Source organism: Pristis pectinata, chromosome 2 (assembly GCF_009764475.1).
Source record: "Pristis pectinata isolate sPriPec2 chromosome 2, sPriPec2.1.pri, whole genome shotgun sequence".
NCBI lineage: Eukaryota > Metazoa > Chordata > Chondrichthyes > Rhinopristiformes > Pristidae > Pristis > Pristis pectinata.
Window position 1 is genome coordinate 15,217,658 of NC_067406.1, and position 21,429 is coordinate 15,239,086.

General features: G+C 42.9%; 1 protein-coding gene across 3 annotated transcripts in view; it reads right to left on the reverse strand.

Annotated features, from left to right (window-relative positions):
* Positions 1-1,892: 1,892 nt before the first annotated feature.
* ctnna2 (catenin (cadherin-associated protein), alpha 2) overlaps positions 1,893-21,429 on the reverse strand; it is a 1,078,855-nt gene continuing 1,059,318 nt past the window's right edge. For all 3 annotated transcript variants that reach the window (XM_052033367.1, XM_052033351.1, XM_052033359.1), the window contains exon 18: positions 1,893-3,044. In XM_052033367.1, the coding sequence (XP_051889327.1) occupies positions 2,757-3,044 (288 nt within the window). In that variant the 3' untranslated portion in view covers positions 1,893-2,756. The remainder of the gene's footprint in view (positions 3,045-21,429) is intronic.

Sequence of the window (21,429 nt, forward strand, 5' to 3'; positions counted from 1 at the left end):
AGCCTGACGGAATATTCCCCAGGCTGCTTCGTGAGGTGAGAGAGGAGATTGTTGAACCGTTGGCTAGGATGTCTGAGTCCTCGTTGGCGGCGGGAATCGTACCGGAGGATTGGAGGGTGGCGAATGTTGTCCCCTCATTCAAAAAAGGGAGTAGGGATAGTCCAGGGAATTACAGACCAGTGAGCCTTACGTCTGTGGTGGGTAAGCTGTTAGAAAGGATTCTAAGAGATAGGATCTATAAGCATTGAGAGAATCAGACTGATTAGGGACAGCCAGCATGGATTTGTGAAGGGAAGATCTTGCCTCACTAGCCTGATAGGGTTCTTTGAGGAGGTGACCAGGAAGATTGATGAGGGTAGTGCAGTAGATGTGGCCTACGTGGATTTTAATAAGGTGTTTGACAAGGTTCCGCATAGTAGGCTTCTTCAGAAGGTCAGAGGCCAAGGGATCCAGGGAGGCTTGGCTGTGTGGATTCAGAATTGGCTTGCCTGTAGAAAGCAGAGGGTTGTGGTGGATGGAGTGCATTTGGATTGGAGGGCTGTGACTAGTGGTGTCCCACAGGGATCGGTTCTGGGACCTCTACTTCTTGTGATATTTATTAATGACAGATGAGGGGGTGGAAGGCTGGGCGAGCAAGTTTGCAGATGACACAAAGATCGGTGGTGTAGTGGATAGTGTAGAGGGCTGTCGAAGCTTACAGAGGGATATTGATAGGATGCAGAGCTGGGCTGACAAGTGGCAGATGGAGTTCAATCTAGAGAAGTGTGAGGTGGTACACTTTGGGAGGACAAACTCCAAGGCGGAGTACAAGGTAAATGGCAGGATTCTGGGCAGTGTGGAGGAGCAGAGAGATCTGGGGGTTCATATCCACAGATCACTGAAAGTTGCCTCACAGGTGGATAGGGTAGTTAAGAAAACCAATGGGATGTTAGCTTTCATAAATCGTGGGATTGAGTTTAAGAGCCACGAAGTAATATTGCAGCTTTACAAAAGTCTGGTTAGACCACACTTAAAATACTGTGTCCAGTTCTGGTCACCTCATTATAGGAAGGATGTGGAGGCGTTGGAGAGGGTGCAGAGGAGATTTACCAGGATGCTGCCTGGATTAGAGAGTATGGATTATGAGGAGAGACTAAAGGAGCTAAGGCTTTAGTCATTGGAGAGAAGGAGGATGAGGGGAGACATGATAGAGGTATACAAAATATTAAGAGGAATAGATAGAGTGGACAGCCAGCACCTCTTCCCCAGGACACCAGTGCTCAATGCAAAAGAGCATGGCTTTAAGGTAATGGGTGGGAAGTTCATGGGGGATGTCAGAAGGAGGTTTTTCACCCAGAGGGTGGTTGGTGCATGGAATGTGCTGCCTGGGGTGGTGGTGGAGGCTGATACATTGGTCAAGTTCAAGAGGTGGTTAGATAAGCATATGGAAGAATTTAAAATAGAGGGATATGTGGGAGGAAGGGGTTAGATAGTCTTAGGTGTGGTTTGAAGGGCGGCACAACATGGTGGGCCGAAGGGCCTGTATTGTGCTGTGTTGTTCTATGGTTCTATGGCTCTAAGTGTGGCGACACTTGCGGGCTGCCCCCAGAACACACTACGCAAAAGATGCATTTCATTGTGTGTTTTGATGTACACGTGACTAACAAAGAAATCTTATAATCTTGTATTATCTTATAAAGTCGAGATCTTTTCATGTGAACAGGCATCATGTGGTCAGAATATCACATGATCAGACTTCCAGGAAACTCATCACAGTGGCCAAACACGCATCTGTACCTGACTATGTTAATAGATTAAAATGGGTGCTACAATACAATTCCATAAGAGTTTGGCTGTCTGGGGCTATAATCATACCATTAAGAGAAGAAAAAACAGAGCAAGCTCACCAGATGAAGATGGTTGAAGAGTTTATTTGTACTATCAGGAGGATACAAAGACATATTTAGTCATCTACGGATTAAGCAAAATCAAAATTCTACATCATTCACTGTCATGTTCCACTCTAACACATCATTCACTATCTACTGGCTAGCACAGCACTGTCAGAGAGTGAACCACTCATTAAGGACTCACTTCACAAGCACTTTGTCCCAGTGAAACAATCCCCCTTATATTATTGACTATTTATTCCATGGGTTTGCTTGCAGAGCTGGTTTCTGGAACTGTTAAAAGTTACGGTTAAGGTACACTCAGTTGCCGCTTCTGCTGTCAGTACAATTAGTTATCAGGCTTCAGGGCTGTGGGAGCATCACCAATGCCCAAAAATAAATATGGTTTCAGTTTTTTCTTGAAAGCACAATCCTACTATTCTAACACAGCCAGTCATTAGTATAATCATAAAATAAATAAAAGGCCATTGAAGTTACATGTTGTGCTTCAAACTACACCAAACAGAAGAACACATTGGCTTTATGTTTTTTTTACTTCCAGTCTTGTATTATTTGAAACATATAAGCATTGATATTACAGCCCTAAAGCTTAATGCACAGAAGATTGATCAGCTTAGGAAACTGCTTAGCCATTATAGCCCCATCACATTTTATTTCCTTGTTTTTAAACAATGCAATACCAGATTTTATATATTTTTAAAGCTATAATTTAAATCCCATTTCATTGTCAGATTGATCCCAATTTATCTAGGAGTCAGTTAATGATTTCTTTTTGCATCTTAGGAGCATCAAGACATCTTACTTTGCTTAAATTTACGAAAGCATCATTGAGCAGCTCAAAGGGCTGGCGTCAAGGTTTGCACAGCTCTAGAAGGAGTCCATCGCCTTGAACTCACTCAGGGCCTGTACCGGGGAAATGTGCTTCTTCTGGGATCCCCTCCTCACTCTGGTCTGGTACTCTTCGGGTTTCTCCCTCTTCACCAGTGGTTTCTTCTCAGGAGCTTTCATCTTCCAGGACACCACAGGAGAGTTAACAGCCGCCGTGCCGTACACCTTCTGGTACTTGGTGGAAGCCACATAAGAGGCCTTCACAGTTAGAACAACTGCATTCATTAGATTCTTGGCAGCCTGGATGAGAGAGGTCGCACTATCCAACTACATAGACAGAGAGAAAGCAGAAAATGAGATTCCATCAGTGTGTTAAAATAATGCTGGACCTTCTATTAATGACTTCCTGACTTCTGATGAACTAGGTTTAAATGACTGCAGACACCTTAGAGAGAGATGAAGAAGGATCTGCATTTACTTAGCATCTTAGAAGGTAATTTTACAGCTAATATGTGAAGTGCAGTCACTATTATACTGGAGGAAATGTGGCACAAAGAAGCAACATGATGTTCAGATCATCCACGGCCATTCACTCACTCCACCACCGACACACAGTAGCAGCAGTTTGTACCATCTACAGGGTGCACTGCAGCAACTCACCAAGACTCCTGAGACAAGCGCCTTCCAAACCCACATCTCTACCAGCTAGAAAGATAACGGTAGCAAAAGCATGGGAACACCACCTCCTGAAAGTTGCCCCCCAAGCCACACACCATCCTGACTTGGAAATATATTGGCCTTCCTTCACCGTCACTGGGTCAATATCCTGGAACTCTCTCCCTAGCAGTATTGTGGGTACACCCACACCTCAGGGACTGCAGCAGTTCAAGAAGGCAGCTCACCACAACCTTCTCAAGGGCAAGTAAGATGGGCAATTAAATGATGGCTCGGCCTATGAAGCCCACATCCCTTGAATGAATTTTTAAAAAATCTGATTATCGTGATCCTTTTTTTGTTGGGACTCATTATTGGGATGTTGAGAGATAGATATTGTACAGAACACCATGGAGAATTTTTCTTCAATGTAATATCTAGGGACTTTTTGCAGCTACCCATGGGGGGAGTTTCATGTATCATCTATGTGCCAACTTGAAGTTACTTGGCCCTAAAGCCAGCAACAATTGATAATTAGACAATCAGCAAGCGTGTCCCCACAAGAAGGACTGCAGCCCAAGGAACTGTTCCTGAGCAGTATGCTGAACAACACAACATACTATAAAATATGTGAGTGCACAGTCTCCAAGCATCCTCACCATGACAAAAACAAAAGCCATACTCCACTGGAGTTTCAGTGGCTTTCAGTGCCTTGTGAGTATAGCATTAGATCTACTTTCTTGTAAATACTCTGCATAATTTATTTTTAATTTATGTCTTTCTTGTGAATGCCGCTTATATGATACTATGTGTCTGTGTTGCTGTAAGTTTTTCATTGCATCTATGCCTACATGTACATATGACAATGAATTCGACTTTGAACTGAAGATGGCATTGTCTCTAAATGTGTTAGTCACGTTGTCATGATCCGTGCTTGTGATTAAAACATTCCAAACCTTCACAAACCAACTGCTGTCTTGGAGAAAGTAGGAGATTTTAAACAAAGATGAGACTTGCATTTTACATTCATTTTCACAATTTCAGGATGATCGAGACAAGGTATTTTGGCAGTTTAAGCACTGTAAGTTAAAGTAAAACTGCAATAGCCAATTCATGCACAGCAAGCTCCCACAAATAGTACCATGATAAGGACCAGTAAGCTGTTTTAATTGTCTTTGCAGGATAAATATTGGTCTGGATATTCCTATTTCTTGTCAAAATGGTACTAGTGATCTCTTATGCCCACAGGCTTTCCTGAAAGGCTGTGGCATAGCTGTCTGAGATCTTGCCACCCCAGATCACAGGGCAAGTTAAAATGCATCATCCCTGTCTCTGCCTCCCCCATCCATCAATCCAACATGGTATGCTTAAATGGCTTTTAGTATGCAGCTAACCTGTTAAGGTAAGCGTCACATCGCAGTAATACCATAAGATCATAAGACATAGGAACAGAATTAGGCCATTCAGCCCATCGTCTGTTCCACCGTTTGATCATGGCTGAGTTATTTTTCCCTCTCAACCCCATTCTTCTGCCTTCTCCCCGTAACCTTTGACACCCTTACTAATCAAGAACCTCTCAACCTCCACTTTAAATATACCCAATGAATTGGCCTCCACAGGTGCCTGTAGTAATGAATTCCACAGATTCACCACCCTCTGGCGAAAGAAATTCCTCCTCATCTCTGTTCTAAAGGGACGTCCTTTTATTCTGAGGCTGTGCCCTCTGGTCCTAGACTCTCCCACTACTGGAAACATCCTCTCCACATCCACTCTATCCAGGCATTTCAATATTTGATAGGTTTCCATGAGATCCCTTCTCATCCTTCTAAACTCTAGCAAGTACAGGCCCAGAGCCATCAAACGTTCTTCATACATTAACCCTTTTATTCCTGGGATCATTCTCGTACACAATTGAGTTAAGTAAAATAATTTCTTCCATACAATGTTTATTGTCAGGCCCATATTTAGTATGCTAGACACAGGATGTGAAATATATCCCATAAATGGATGCTAATCCAGTTCAAGCCAAATTTCAGTAGATCGCAGGCAAATTGGACTGGCTTATATGGAAATCTTGGTTGGCATAGACCAGTTGGGCCAAAGGTCCTGTTTCCGTGCTGTATGACTATGACTCTATATAGTTTTACTTTTTTTGGGCTGTGACAGTCACTGGCATTTATTGCCCATCCTTAATTGTCCTTGAGAAGGCGATGGAGAGCCACCTTCTTAAGTTGTTGGGAGGACAGGTACTGCCAGTAATTGGGAGAGCGAGCAGAATGTTGTCATTTATTGGGAGGGGAACTGAATACACAAGTTGGGAGAATCAACAAACTCTGGAAGCTGAAAATCTGAAGTATTAACAGAAAATGCTGGAAAACACTCAGCAGGTTGGGCAGCATCTATGGAAAGAAAAACAGTGTTAATGTTTCAAGTCAAGTCAAGTGGAGTTTATTGTCAAGTTCATTGTCATATGCACAAGTACATGTCTGCACAGGTGCAATGAAAAACTTACAGCAGCATCACAGGCACATAGCATCAGATAAGCAGCATTCACAACAAAAACATAAATTATACATATTATATACAGATATATAAATTATAATCATAGAGTTCATAGAGTTATACAGCATAAAAACAGGACCTTCAGCCCAACTGGTCCATGCCAACCAATATACCCCATCAAAGCTAGTCCCATCTGCCACCATTTGGCCAATAACCTGCTAAACTGTTCCAATTCATGTACCTGTCCAACCATCTTTTAAAAGTTGTTACTGTACCTGCCTCAACCACCTCCTCTGGCAGCTCATTCCACATACATACCACCCTTTGAGCAAAATGTTGCCCCTCAAGTTCCTATTAAATCTTTCCCCTCTTGCCTTAAACCTGTGCCTTCTAGATCTTGATTCCCAACCCTGGGAAAAAGACTGAGTGCATTCACCCTATCCATGTCCCTCATTATTTTATACACCTCATTAAGACCACCTCTCAGTTTCCTATGATCCAAGAAATAAAGTCCCAGCCCGTCTAACCGCTCTCTGTAACTCAGTCCCTCAAATCCTAGCAACATCCTTGTAAACCAATACTAATACCAATAAATTGTTTCTGCACTCTTTCTAGTTTAATAGCATCTTTCCTATAGCAGGGAGACAAAAACTGAACACAAAACTCCAAGTGTGGCCTCACCATTGTCCCGTACAAGTGCACCATGACCTTCCAACTTTAATACTCAATGTCCTGACTTACGAAGGCCAGCGTGCCAAAAGCCTTCTTCATCACCCTCTCTGACTGTGACTCCACTTGCAGGGAACCATGTACTTGTACTTCAAAGTCCCTCTGTTATGCAACACTCCTCAGGGCCCTATCATTCACTGTGCAAGTCCTACCTGGGTTTGACTTCGCAAAATGCAACACTTCACACTTACCTGAATTAAACTTCACTCACTCAGCTAATCAAGAACCCCCTGTAAATTTTGATAACCATCTTCATTGTCCACTATATCACCTATTTTAGTGACATCTGCAAACTTACTAACCATGCCTTGTACATTCTTATCCAAATCATTAACATAGATGACAAACAACAATGGTGCTAGCATTGACCCCTTAGGCACACCACTAGTCACAGGCCCCAGTCTCCAGAGAAACCACCTTCCACCATCACCCTCCGTTTTCTACTGTCAAGTTAATTGTGTATCCAGTTAGCCAGCTCTCCCTGGATTCCACGTGATCAAACTTTCCAGAGCAGCCTACCATGTGGAACCTTATCAAAGGACTCACTGAAGTCCATATAACCATGTCTACCACCCTGCCCTCATCAACTTTCTTGGTCACATCATCAAAAAACTCAATCGTTCGTAACGTATGATCTCCCATACACAAAGCCAAGGTATCTTCCTAGATGCACATATATCTTATCCCTCAGAATTCTTTCTGGTAACTTACCTGCCACAGATGTTGGACTTACTGCTTTATAGTTCCCAGGTTTTTCTTTGCCAAAACCAAAAAGGATCATTCACCTGGGCAGTTTGCTTCTGTTTTATATGTCAGTGGTGAGACCACATCTGGAGTAAAGTGTATAGTATTCTTCTCTGCACTTATGGAAGGATATTAACACATTGGAAGCAGTTCAGAGAAGCTTTACCAGCCTAATACCTGGAATACATTATGATCTTATGAGGAAAAGTTGGGCAGTCAAGACTGGGGTTTAGAAAAGTTAAATCATAAATTTAGTTGACGAACTAGTAACGTCTTTAACTTCTTCATGTGCAACTTTGCAGCCATGTTTCCAGCATTACAATATGGACTACATAAGTAAATAATTAATTGACTGTAAATGACGATAGGGGTGTTGATTCTAAGAGTAAGGAATCACGTTGCAGCTATATAAAACTTTAGTCAGACTGTACTTGGAGTATTGTGTGCAGTTCTGGTCACGCTATTATAGGAAGGATGTGGAGACTGTGGAAAGGGTGCAGAAGAGGTTTACCAGGATGCTGCCTGAATTAGAGGGTATGAGCTATAAGGAAAAGTTGGACAAACTTGGGTTGTTCTCCCTAGAGTGTCAGAGGCTGAGGGGAGATCTGATAAAGGTTTTTAAAATTATGAGAGGCATAGACAGGGTAGACAGTCAGAACCTGTTCCTCAGGGTAGAAATGTGAAACACCAGAGGACATGCTTTTAAGGTTAGTGGGGGTAAGTTTAAAGGCGATGTGAAGGGTAAGTTTTTTATGCAGAGAGTGGTAGGTGCTTGGAATGAATTACCAGGGGTAGTAGTGGAAGCAGGAAATTTGGTGGAGTTTAAGAGGCATTTAGCTAGACACATGAATATGAAGGGAATGGAGGGATATGGATGATACACAGGAAGAGGACACTTAGTATAAATTGGCATCAAGATCGGCACAACATCATGGGCCGAATGGCCTGTACTGTGCTGTACTGTTCTATGTTCTAAATTGTTTTGAAACATTCTGAGCTGTGGAAATCATGACACGAATTGAGTTATTTCTACTCTAAACACACACACACACACACACACACACACACACACACACACACACACACACACACACACAAACACGTCACTTACAATCCAAATTACTAATCCACAGTTAAATGCAAGCCTCTTTTCCTTCTTTCACTGCTTAAGAGGCTAAAGAAACTGTCACACTCTTACAGAATTACCTCTTATTGTTACAGAACATGGGCTGTGCATGGTAACCATTGGAGCATTGGACATGCCACAATTACCAAACCATCCTGTGAACGGGGCACAATGTTCTGAGACGCAGGGAGTGATAACCAGCAACCAAACATTTATCCTTCCATTGAGGAAGCAATAGGAGAGATTAGTAGGCAGGCATCTACTCAATATCACTAACAATACTAAAATTATACGCAGTGATCACTTGTAGGAAATATAAAAGGAAGTCGGCTATACGTCCCCATCAGCCTCCTCATCCATTCAATAAGATCATAGTTTTACTTTAACATGTCTATTTTCCCATCAAATTATCTTACTATCTAAAAAATCCATCTTTTAAACTGTAGGCATCTCTGAATATGCTGTGCAATTGAGCACACACCGTCCTCTATATCAGGGAATCCCAAAGATCTATAGCTATCTCAGAAAATATTCTTTGCTCATCAAGTCTTAAATAAGGCTGACCCCTTATTCTGACACTATATCCCTTTCAATTTAGTCTCTCTAGCCTGCAGAAACACTCTCCCTGCATCTACCAGGCAAATTCCTCCCAGAATCTTCCACATTTCAATGAGAGCACTTCTCATTTTTCTAAACACCAGTATGTTTAGGTCAGTCTATCCCCGCTGGAAAATCTGCTCATCCCAGCAATCAATCTGGCAAACCTGCAAGGCAAGTATTTAAAAGTAGACCCATTGAATGCATTCTATTTCAAACAGGGCACAGAGTTTATTCAGGAAAAGGTTGTGAAGGTTATCTATAGTTCAAAGACTGATGCTAATGTGTAGTTGATATCATGCAAAGCATAATGATCAGGGTGCAGGCTAGGATCTATATTGTCCAAATGAACAGGTCTGCCAATTATTCAGCATGATACATAGAACATAGAACATAGTACAGCACAGAACAGGCCCTTCAGCCCACAATATTGTGCCGACATAGCTAATCCCTCCTACCTACAAAATGCCCAATCCCTCCATTTTCCTCTCATCCATGTGCTCATCCAAGCCCATAGAACAGTACAGCACAGAACAAATACCTGGTCCATTAGGTAAAACTAAAGAACTGATTGTTGACTTCAGGAAAGGCAAGGATCTCATTATGACCTTGCACCTTATTGTCTGCCTGCACTGCACTTTCTCTGCAACTGTAACACTTCATTCTGCATTCTGTTATTGTTTTCCCTTGAACTACCTCAATACACTGTTGTAATGAAATGATCTGTATGGATGGCATGCAAAACAACGTTTTTTTACGGAACCTCAGTACATGTGATAATAATAAACCAATTTACCAATTTACATGTGTCAGTCTACATTGGTGGATCAGCAGTGGAGAGGGTCAGCAGCATTAAATTCCTGGCATTAACATATTGGATGACCTGTCCTGGGCCCAGCACATAGATGCAATCATAAGGAAGGCATGTCAGCATCTTTGCTTTCTTAGAAGGTTAGGAGGTTCAGCATGTCACCGAACACTCTAACAAACTTCTACAGATGCATCGTTGAAAGTATCCTGACTGGTCTGGTATGGCAATTTGAATGTGCAGGAATGTAACAAGCTGCAGAGAGTAGTGTACTTAGCCCAATACATCACAGGCACATCCCTCCCCACCATCCCACCATCAGTAGTAAACACAGGAGGTGCTGCCTCTCACCAAACATCTCTCACCAAAGATCCCCACCATCCGGACCATGCTATTTTCTCACAGCTACCATTGGAGAGAAGGTACAGAAGCTTGAAGTCCCACACCACCAGGTTCAAGAACAGTTACTTCCCTTCAACTATTCAGTTTTTGAACCAACCGGCACAACCCTAATCATTACCTCAGTATAGCAACACTATAACTACTTTGACCACTTTACACTACAATGGACTTTAATTTTTGTTATTCTAGTTGTGTTCTTTCTTGTAAAAATTGTGTGTAATTTATATCTAATTTATGTTTTTCTTGTGAATGTTGTGTATCTGATGCTATATGCCTGTGGTGCTGCTGCAAGTTTTTCATCGTACCTGTGCACACATGTGATAATAAACTTAAGCATATGACAATAAACTCGACTTTGAGACTTTGAGGTGCCTGTGTTTGACAGCAGCCCTGATTTTCCAAGCCACATGCTCAATTCACATCTGTAAACTAGTCAGATCTGACAATAAAATTTAAGCTTATTTGACCCACCCAGTTTTCTGCCGTCATTCTTGGGAGCTGAAGGAAATGCCACTCAGTTTTGTGTACCCACACATGGAGAAGACAAAAATCAAGCCATAAGACAAATTTCCTATCATTATGACAATGGCATATAAAATACAGAAGCATGGCTGGGCACCAGATGGAGCATGAATTGGAGCCAACATCAGTGCTGACAGCAACAGTCTGCAGTCTATCTCAGACTCGGCATTGGAGTTTCATTTTCATTATTGCCCAGTACTTTGCCAGGTGTATTTCAGTGAGGTGGGGTATCAATTTTCTCCCCGGCTCTCTGATTTCACACAAAGCTCATCAGCAATGAAATGAACTGAAGCAGATTCTCTGCTCGATCTCAGCTACAAATTTACCTTAGTGCCTAGGCAAGTGAAAACTCTCGTGGGAGCCAAGATGTGGGAAGACAAAAGAGGAGAGAGCATTAAAAAATAAAGAACACAAAACACATAAACGGCACCTTTCCAGCAACAACCATTTTCTAGAGATTAGTTCAAACCTCAACATATTCCTGCCAAGGGACTCAGGGAATCTCGCCTTCAGATAGTATGTATACCCTCAGTGAATTTCAGATCCTTAATGGAGTTGTACATTTTGCGTGACAGTAATGTAGCACAGATTCAGCCGTGTGACAATGTTACATCACAATGCTATCACATACTTTCTGCATGCCACAATATCACAGTTGTCGACACAATAGCACATATATTTGTAGAGTAGACAATTGACTAGAGCTGCTCCCGGCATATGTTCTTCCTTAGAGCACACTTTGCCAACAGCAAGTGTTGATTGGAAATCTATGAGTGCATTGCTTTCACTCTACAGTGCCTGGCCAGGAAAGACCCTTGCTGTTCAGCATGAACAAGCCTGTCTGAAGCGTTCATGGGTTGAATTAACCTGTACTCCTAACTTGAATGGAGACACAAGAGACTGTAGATGCTGGAATCTGGAGCAACAAATAACCTGCTGGAGGAACTCAGTGGGTCGAGCAACATTGGTGGGGGAAAGGAACTGACAATGTTTTGTGTCTCTGCGTTAGGACTGAGTGGAGAGGGAAGATAGCCAGTATAAAGGGGTGAGAGGGAGTCCACCTGAGTGGAGATGGAAGGTAGTCAGTATAAAGAGGACAGGGGGACTGGTGAGATAGGGGCCAGTAGGTGATTGGTGGACCAAAGAGGGGTGAAGGATGATGGGCAGATAGAGCCAGGCAGAAGAGGGGAAGGGGTGGAATTATAAGACATAGGATGGTGGGTGATAGGTGGAGGTAGGCAAGGAAAAAGGCAGAGGGAGCCAGGTGGACTCCTTCTCACCCCATTATACTGGCCATCTTCCCTCTCCACTCAGTCCTAATGCAGAGTTTCGACCTGAAACGTTAACAATTCCTTTCCCCCCACCGGTGCTGCTCAACCGGCTGAGTTCCTCCAGCAGATTGTTTGTTGCACTCCTAAGTATTTCCTGAACTTCAGTAGTTCTCGCTGTAAAAACAGGACAAGCTGAGTATGGGATGCTGTCACTCTGCTCTGTCACAGGACTCCACATTTAGTGTGATGGCAGAGCCTGATTACTCCAGGTTTCCCCCAGCAGGACACTGGAGAATCTGCCTCTGCAGTGCCAGGTGACTAGACCAGTGAGGGATCAGAATCAAAGTTCACAAAATTAGGAAGAAAAAAATGTCTATTATATTGTGGTATTTTCACTAAATTCTATTTTTATTCTGAAAGAAAAGCCTTTTTATAATTATTGAAAGCTAAATTAATAGTTTTGAAATTTCTTGGTATATCAGAGGCTGAGACTGAGCCAGCTGAGATCCAGTCACCACTGAGCTGCACGATTCTGAGCCAGCTTTTAATGTAGTTTTGTCCTAAAGATGTTTGAACTTAAATGTGAAGTTTTTATTTCTCCTTGGGAGGTGGCAGGTATGGACATGATGGATCAAAGAGACTATGGTTGTGCTATATGACTCTCTGACTCCATGGCCTTTTGGTAATTCTCCACCAGATCTGAGGACATTGAGTCAACCACAGTGTAACTCTGAAGTCACAAACTGGCCAGGACAATTTTGCTTCACTGTTAGCCACCAGTGAACTGATTGGGTTTTTAACAACATTATTATTTATACCTTCTTGTTGCTAGTCCACAAATGATCAATTTTGCTGGTTTCAGTTCCACATCTTGCAAGAATGAGAACTCACAAGTTCAGTTAGTTAATCAATAGGTCGTTGCTCTTATAATTGCCCAGGATAATGCAAGTGATAGGCAAAATGAACAGAGCTTATTTCTGGGTTAAGGTTGTATATTATTAACAAAACCCCACAAGTTTTCCCTTCCCTACTTCCCTTCAATCATTTGGCTCTTGAACCAACTGGCACAACCCTAATCACTAACTTTAGCAACACTATGACCACTTTGATCACTTTGCACTAAAATGGACTTTGTGTTTTTTTGTTCTTTCTTGTAAAAATTGTGTATAGTTTATGGTTAATTTATGTTTTTCTTGTGAATGCTGCTTATATGAATCTGCTGCAAGTAAGTTTCTCATTGCACCTGTGCATACATGTACTTATAGAACATAGAACATAGAAAAACTACAGCACAATTCAGGCCTTTCGGCCCACAAAGCTGTGCCGAACATGTCCCTACCCTAGAAATTACTAGGCTTACACATAGCCCTCTATTTTACTCAGCTCCATGTACCTATCCAAAAGTCTCTTAAAAGACCCTATCATACCCGCCTCCACCACCGTTGCCGGCAGCCCATTCCACGCACTCACCACTCTGAGTAAAAAACTTACTCCTGACATCTCCTCTATACCTACTCCCCAACACCTTAAACCTATGTCCTCTTGTGGCTACCATTTCAGCACTGAAATACTTGTGCATGTGACAATAAACTCAACTTTGACGCTTTGACTTTGATATGACAATAAACTTGATTTTGACTTTGTCCATGTTATTGATTATGTACCTCAGATCTACCATCACCTCACCCTCTCAGAAACTCTTTCTGTTCCTTTCATCCTCATCCATCTCCCCTTTAAATAGTCATTGCCAAAAGAGCAGAAAAATATAAAAGAGAAAATTCAACAGATAAGTTTTTTAAGGATTTTAGAGGTTAATAGAAAAGATGTTTTTTTCTCTAAAGACCTGAGGATAGGGAGGACAGCAATTTAAATTTGGAAAGGCATGAGTAAGGACAGAGTTACTTGAATGGTCTTTGTGCAGAGTTGTCAAAGAATGGAATATTTCACCAGATGGAAAGATTAATGCATCTCTAAGGAGAAGTTGGGTAAATATTCAATGCAGGGCAAGTTACAGAACAATTGGATTACTACAGTGTTGCTTTAGAGATTTCCACACTGATTCTCTTCCACTCCCTTAGCTGAGTCCTCAATCTTGTTCTCAATAAACCTGCATGCATTGACACTGATGGTAACTGGCAGCAGACGCCTGTTTTTCTCTTCCCTAAGCACAGGCTGGGACTTTGCAGAAGTGGGGGAGGATGGGGAGCTTTCTAAATCTGTACAGCTCAGAGCTGCAGCCAATTAAACTGGTTTGGGGCTGCCCAGATACACTTCACGTGGGACCTATTCAGCTTGCAGAGAGGATTATATGATCCCATTAACCTCAGTTGAATTTGCAACAAGCCTCTGGGGTGAGTGACCAGTGTGAAACCCAGAAGTAATTATTCTAATCATAAGCTTGCATTGAAGTTCTTTGATTATTTTGTGGTGTAAAGAAGGGAGTGTTGCAAAACAAAAGCTACAGAACAATGTGACCCATCTGCTATCAATTTTAAAGCAGCTATTGTTCATTGACTACAGCTCTACATTCAATGCTATAATTCCAAGCAAACTCATCACCAACACCTCCAGCACAATTATTCTCAACACTGGTGCCACACAAGGCTGCGTCCTCAGCCCCCTACTCTACTCCCTATACACTCATGACTGTGTGGCCAGGTTCTGCTCTAACTCCATCTACAAGTTTGCAGATGATACCACCATAGTGGGCTGTATCAAATAACGATGAGTCGGAGTAGAGGAAGGAGATAAGAGAGCTTAGTGACATGGTGTCATGACAACAACCTTTTCCTCAATGTCAGCAAAACAAAAGAGCTGGTCATTGACTTCAGAAAAGGGGGGCTGTGCATATGCACCTGTCTATATCAATGGTGCTGAGGTCGAGAGGGTTGAGAGCTTCAAGTTCCCAGGAGAGAACATCACCAATACCCTGTCCTGGTCCAACCACATAGACACCATGGTCAAGAAAGCTCACCAGAGAAATTTGGCATGTCCCCATAGACCCTCACCAATTTTTATTTATGCACCACAGAAAGCATCCTATTTGGATGCATCACAGCTTGATACGGCAACTGCTCTGCCTGTGACCGCCAGAAGCTGCAGAGAGTTGTGGACACAGCTCAGCACATCAAGGAAACCAGCCTCCCCTCCATATGTCTATACTTCTTGATGCCTTGGTAAAGCAGCCAGCATAATCAAAGCACCCCACCCACCCACCTTAGACATTCTTTCTTCTCTCCTTTTGCATTGGGCAGAAGGTACAAAAGCCTGAAAATACATAGAATGTAGCACAATACACCACAGTAGAGGCCCTTCGGCCCACGATGTTGTGCCAACATTTTATCATACTCTAAGATCTATCTAACCCTTCCCTCCCACATATCATCCATTGTCTATCTAAGAGTCTCTTAAATGTCCCTAATGTGTCTGCCTGCACCACCTCTGCAGGCAGTGCGTTCCATACACCCACCACTCTGTGTAAAAGAATTTACCTCTGACATCCCTCCGATACCTTCCTCCAATCACAAAATTATCCCCCCTCATGTTAGCCATTTTGGCCCTGGGAAGAAGTCTCTGACTGTCCACTCGATCTATGTCTCTTATCATCTTGTACACCTTTATCAAGTCACCTCTCATCCTCCTTCGCTCGAAAGAGCAAATCTCTAGCTCACTCAACCTATCCTCATAAGACATGATCTCCAATCCAGGCAACATCCTGGTAAATCTCCTCTGCACCCTCTCTAAAGCTGCCACATCCTTCCTATAATGAGGTGACCAGAACTGAACACAATACTCCAAGTGTGGTCTAACCAGAGTTTTAAAGAGCTGTAACATTACCTCATGGCTCTTGAACTCAATACCCCGATTAATGAAGGCCAACACACCATACGCCTTCTTAACAACCCTATCAACCTGCGTGGCAACCTTGAGGGATCTGTGGACGTGGACCACCAGGTCCCTCTGTTCCTCCACACTGCTAAGAGTCCTGCATTAACCTTGAATTCTGCCTTCAAATTCAATCTTCCAAAGTGTATCACCTCACACTTTTCCGGGTTGAACTCCATCTGCCACTTCTCAGCCCAGCTCTGTATCCTATCAAAGTCCTGTTGTAATCTACAGCAACCCTCTGCACTATCCACAACACCACCAACCCTCGTGTAATCTGCAAATTTACTAAGCCACCCTTCCACATCCTCATCCAAGTCATTTATAAAAATCACAAAGAGCAGGGGTCCCAGAACAGATCCCTGTGGAACACCACTGGGCACTGACCTCCAGGCAGAATACTCTTCATCTATACAGCCAATTTTCCCTGGATCCCATGCCTCCTGACTTTCTGAATGAGGCTTCCATGAGGAACCTTATCAAGCGCCTTACTAAAATCCATGTACACCACATCCACTGCTCTACTTTCATCAATGTCCTTTGTCACATCCTCAAAGAAATCAATCAGGTTTGTGAGGCATGATCTGCCCCTCACAAAGCCATGCTGACTGTCCATAATCAGCCTATGCTTCTCCAAAAGTTCATAAATCCTGTCTCTAAGAATCTTCTCCAGTACGTACCACCTGGCACAAGGAGAGTTTCTGTCCCACTGTTATAAGACTATTGAATGGTTCCCTAGTATGATAAGATGGACTCTTGACCTCACAAGCTACCTCGTTATGACCTTGAACCTTATTGTCCACCTGCACTGCACTTTCTCTGTAGCTGTTACACTTTATTCTGCATTATGTTATTATTTTACCTTGTACTTCCTCAATGCATGTAATGAATTGATCTGTATGAACAGTATTCAAGATAAGTTTTTCACTCTACCTTGGTACATGTGACAATAATAAACAAATTCTAATTCTATATGGTTGATTGTTAAGGAACTCCAGGCTCTGTAGGATCACATATAACATGGCCTGGGGTGGATATCTGACTTAGAAAACATGTAGCCTCTTTTGGAAGGATTTTCCAAGAAAGATTAACTTTTGCTTTAAAAATCGTGCAACTGAAATGCTGCTTCACATCTGTCAGAGAAAGAAAATGTGTCAAATCTGAAAGCAATCGAGTGCATTTCACGCTGGCTAATGAGTCTCATGTATTTTGCAAAGCACCATATATTACCACACATAATCAAAGAACAAAAGAATCCTTCTCCCTTTCCTGAAGGTCAGAATCTTGATGAGGACAGTTCTGTTGAAACTGGGCAACAATTTGCATGGAGGAATTGACCAAACACATCCTGTAATTGCAAAAAGTAATTGCATAGTTCAACTTAGTACAAAATGAACTTTGTGAATAGTTGAGTCTTCATTGCACTAACTAGTATAAACAGGTTACAAGAAATCCATGGAGGTTTGATCTGTTGACTCATTACATTTTTGAATTTAGTCATCTTTTGCTGCTTTGATTTTTTTTAAACTACATCCTTGTATCCCCAACTCCAACCATCCCCTCAATGTGAGCTGTACGTTAGCAATGTGATTAAGTTACTGAGCTAGCACCCAAACTCTTATAAATTCGCCAATGACACCACTGTTGTTGGTAGAATCTCAGATGGTGATGAGGAGGCGTACAGGAGTGAGGTGGATCGGCTGGTTGAGTGGTGTTGCAACAACAACCTTGCACTCAACATCAGCAAGACCAAGGAACTGGTTGTGGACTTCAGGAAGGGGAAGTCAGGAGAAGATACACCAGTCTTCATTGAGTGGTCACCGGTGGAAAGAGTGAGCAGCTTCAAGTTCCTGGGCGTCAACATCTCAAAGGATCTATCCTGGGCCCAACACATTGACACAAACATGAAGAAGGCACGTCAGCGGGTCTATTTCGTTAGGGGTTTGAGAAGATTTGGTATGTCACCAAAGACTCTTACAAATTTCTATAGACGTATGGTGGAGAGCATTCTGACTGGTTGCCCACCACTGAGGACATCTTCAAGAGGCGGTGCCTCAAGAAAGGCAGCATCCATCATTAAGGACCCTCACCATCCGTGACATGCTCCCTTCTCATTACTACCATCAGGGAGGAGGTACAGGAGCCTGAAGACACACACTCAACAATTTAGGAACAGCTTCTTCCCCTCCACCATCAGATTTCTGAACACTCCATGAATCCATCAACACTACCTCATTGTTCCTTTTTATTTCTTGAACTATTTATTCATTTTTGTAATTTATAGATTTTTATGTCTCTGCACTGTACTGCTGCCACAAAACAACAAATTTCACGTCATATGTCAGCGATAAATCTGATTCTGATTCTGCGATATCAGCTCAATTCCCACCTTGGCAGCTGGGGAATTTAAATCCAGCTACTGATATGAAGGTGGAATTTAAGTTAGTCTTTGTAACAGTGCCCTGAAAGAGAGGGCGCAATGGGGCAAACACAAGATGGGCAGCACAGTAGATCATGAGAAGATCCACTGTCTCACAGTGCTAAAGACCTGGGTTCAATCCTGACCTGGGCTGGAGTCTGCATATTCTCCCAGTGACAGCATTGACTTAAAACATTAAGACATAGAAGAGAGAACAGTACAGCACATAAACAGGCCTTTTGGCCCACATGTCTGTTCCGATCATAATCCCATCTACCTGCACAGGGTCTATACCCCCATACTTGCCAGTCCATGTGCCTATCCAAGAGCCTCTTGAACACTCCTACCGTATCTGCCACTACCACCACCTCCTCTGGCAGCTCGTTCCAGTCACCAACTATTCTCTGTGTAAAAAACCTGCCTCGTAAATCTCCTTTAAACTTTCCCCTTCCCACGTTAAATCTATGCCCTCTAGTATTTGACTATCTACCCTATCTATGCCTCTCATAATTTTATATCCTTCTACCTGGCCTCCTCTTGGCCTCCACGCTCCAGAAATAAAACAATCCATGTTTATCCAACCTCTCCTTATAGCTATCACTCTCCAAGTGAAGCGATATCCTGGTGAACTTCTTCTGCATTCCCTCCAAAGCCTCCTCATCCTTCCTGTAGTGCGGTGACCAGAATTACACACAATACTCCAAATGTGGCCTAACCAAAGTTTTTTACAGCTGCAACATGACTTCCCAACTTTTATACCTAATGCCCCAACCAATGAAGGCAAGCATGCAGCATGCCTTCTTTACCATCCTATCTATCTGTGTTGCCATTTTCAGGGAGCTATGGACTTGAACTGGAAGATCCCTTGGTACATTATTGCTCCTTAGGGCCCTGCCACATATATTTTCCTCTTACATTTGCCCTCCCAAACTGCAACACCTCACACTTGTCCAGATTAAACTCCATCTGGCATTTCAGTGCCCACATTTCCAACTGGTCTATATCCTTCTGTATCCTTTGACAACCATCCTCACTATCCACAACCACACCAATTTTCATGTCCTCTGTAAACGTACTAATCAGCCCACCTACAGTTTTGTACATTTATATATATATCACAAACAACAGAGGTCCCAGCACTGATCCCTGAGGATCACTGCTGTCAGAATGACACCCCACCAATACTACCCTCTGACTTCTATGGCCAAACCAATTCTGTCTCCAACTTACCAACTCACTGTGGGTCCCTTATGACTTAATCTTCTGGACCAGCCTACCATGAGAGACCTTGTCAAATGCTTTACTAGTCCATGTAGACAACATCCACTGCCCTACCTTCATCAATCATCTCCTCCTCAAAAATACCATTCAAATTCGTGAGACAGGACCTCTCTTGCACAAAGCCATACGGACTATCCCTAATAAGCCCGTGCTTTTCCAGATGTGAGTAAATGCTATCACTTGGCATCTTCTCCAATAATTTTCCTACCACTGATGTGAAGCTCATTGGCCCATAATTTCCTGGTTTGTCCTCATTGCCCCTCTTCAACAATTGCCCCTCCCTGTAGTTCTCCTCAGGAAATGCTGATGCAAACTACATATTTAATATCTCGCCCACTTCCTCTGGCTCCATTCCCTCCTTTATCCTTGAGTGGTCCTAGCCTCTCCTCAGCTACCTTCTTGTTTTTAATGTATGTATAAAATGCCTTACTCTGGGTGCTCCGGTTTCCTCCACAACCCAAAGACATGTAGATTGGTAGGTTAATTGGCCTCTGTAAATGCCCCTAATGTGTAGGGGAGTGGTAGAATCTGTGGGGGATTGTTGAGAATGTGAGGAGAACAAAAAATGGGATTAATGTAGAAAAGTGCAAATGGGTGGTTGTTGGTCAGCATAGACTTGGTGGGCTGAAGGGCCTGTTTCTGTGCTTCATCTCCCTATGACTCTATGAGGAGACTGCACATAAAGGATGAAAGGCTGTTCAATTATACAGGGAAGCTTTGCAACTGGGGCTCCTTTTTCTCCCTGGCAACCGTATATCATTCATCCTGGCAACCGTCCATCCTTCACCATGGCAATCGTCCATCCTTCATTCTGGCAACCATCCATCCTTCAGTGTGGCAAACAGCCATCCTTCATGATGGCAACCACCCACCCTTCATGTTGGCAAAAGTCCATCTGTCATTCCGACAACAAACCATTCTCCGCTCTGGCGATTTTTCATTCCAGGAACCAGTCATTCCCACCACTCATCTTTCACCCAGTAGCCATCCATTTTTTCACCCCAGCAGCTTCATATCCTTCACTCCAACGACCACCCATTCTGCACTCCAGAAATCTCCATCCCTCGCCCCAACAATCACCCATCCACCATCCCAGCACCACACACCTTCACCCCCAACAACCATTGTCCACCACCCCAATAATCAGCCATGTTTCATTCCAACAATTATCCATCTTTGATCCTAACAACAATTTATCCTTCACGTAAGCAACCACCATTTGTTATTCTAATAATTATGTATTGTTCACCTCAACAACTACCCATCTATCTCCCAACAAGCACACATCAGTCACCCCAGCAACCACTGTCCATTGTCCCAATTACCAGCCATCCTTCTTTCCAACAACTACTCTCTTTCACTCTTAAAAGCTACCTATTGCTCACCCTCACATAATTGTTGTCAAATATTGCAACAAGACATGGAGATACTGAGTGATTTATCTCTCAACCCACCCAAGAACTACTTAGGCCAACTGCAGCATCCCAGCTACCACCATGGTTGTGATCACCAAACTTTCTTCTGGTCCTTATGAGTTAACACTGCATTAGTCATAGAGTCACAGAGTTGTACAGCACAGAAACAGGCTCTTCAGCCCACCGTGTCCGTGCTGACACCTGCTCCCATCTATAATAATCCTATTTAATCTCAGGTCCATAGCCTTCTCTGCCTTGGCAAAGGTAACGAGTGTAGTGGCTGATTTAGCTGCCAGGATATGTGTGTGTTTTTTTTTTAATTTGGGGTATTAATTTGAGTAATGGGTGGGATTCCAG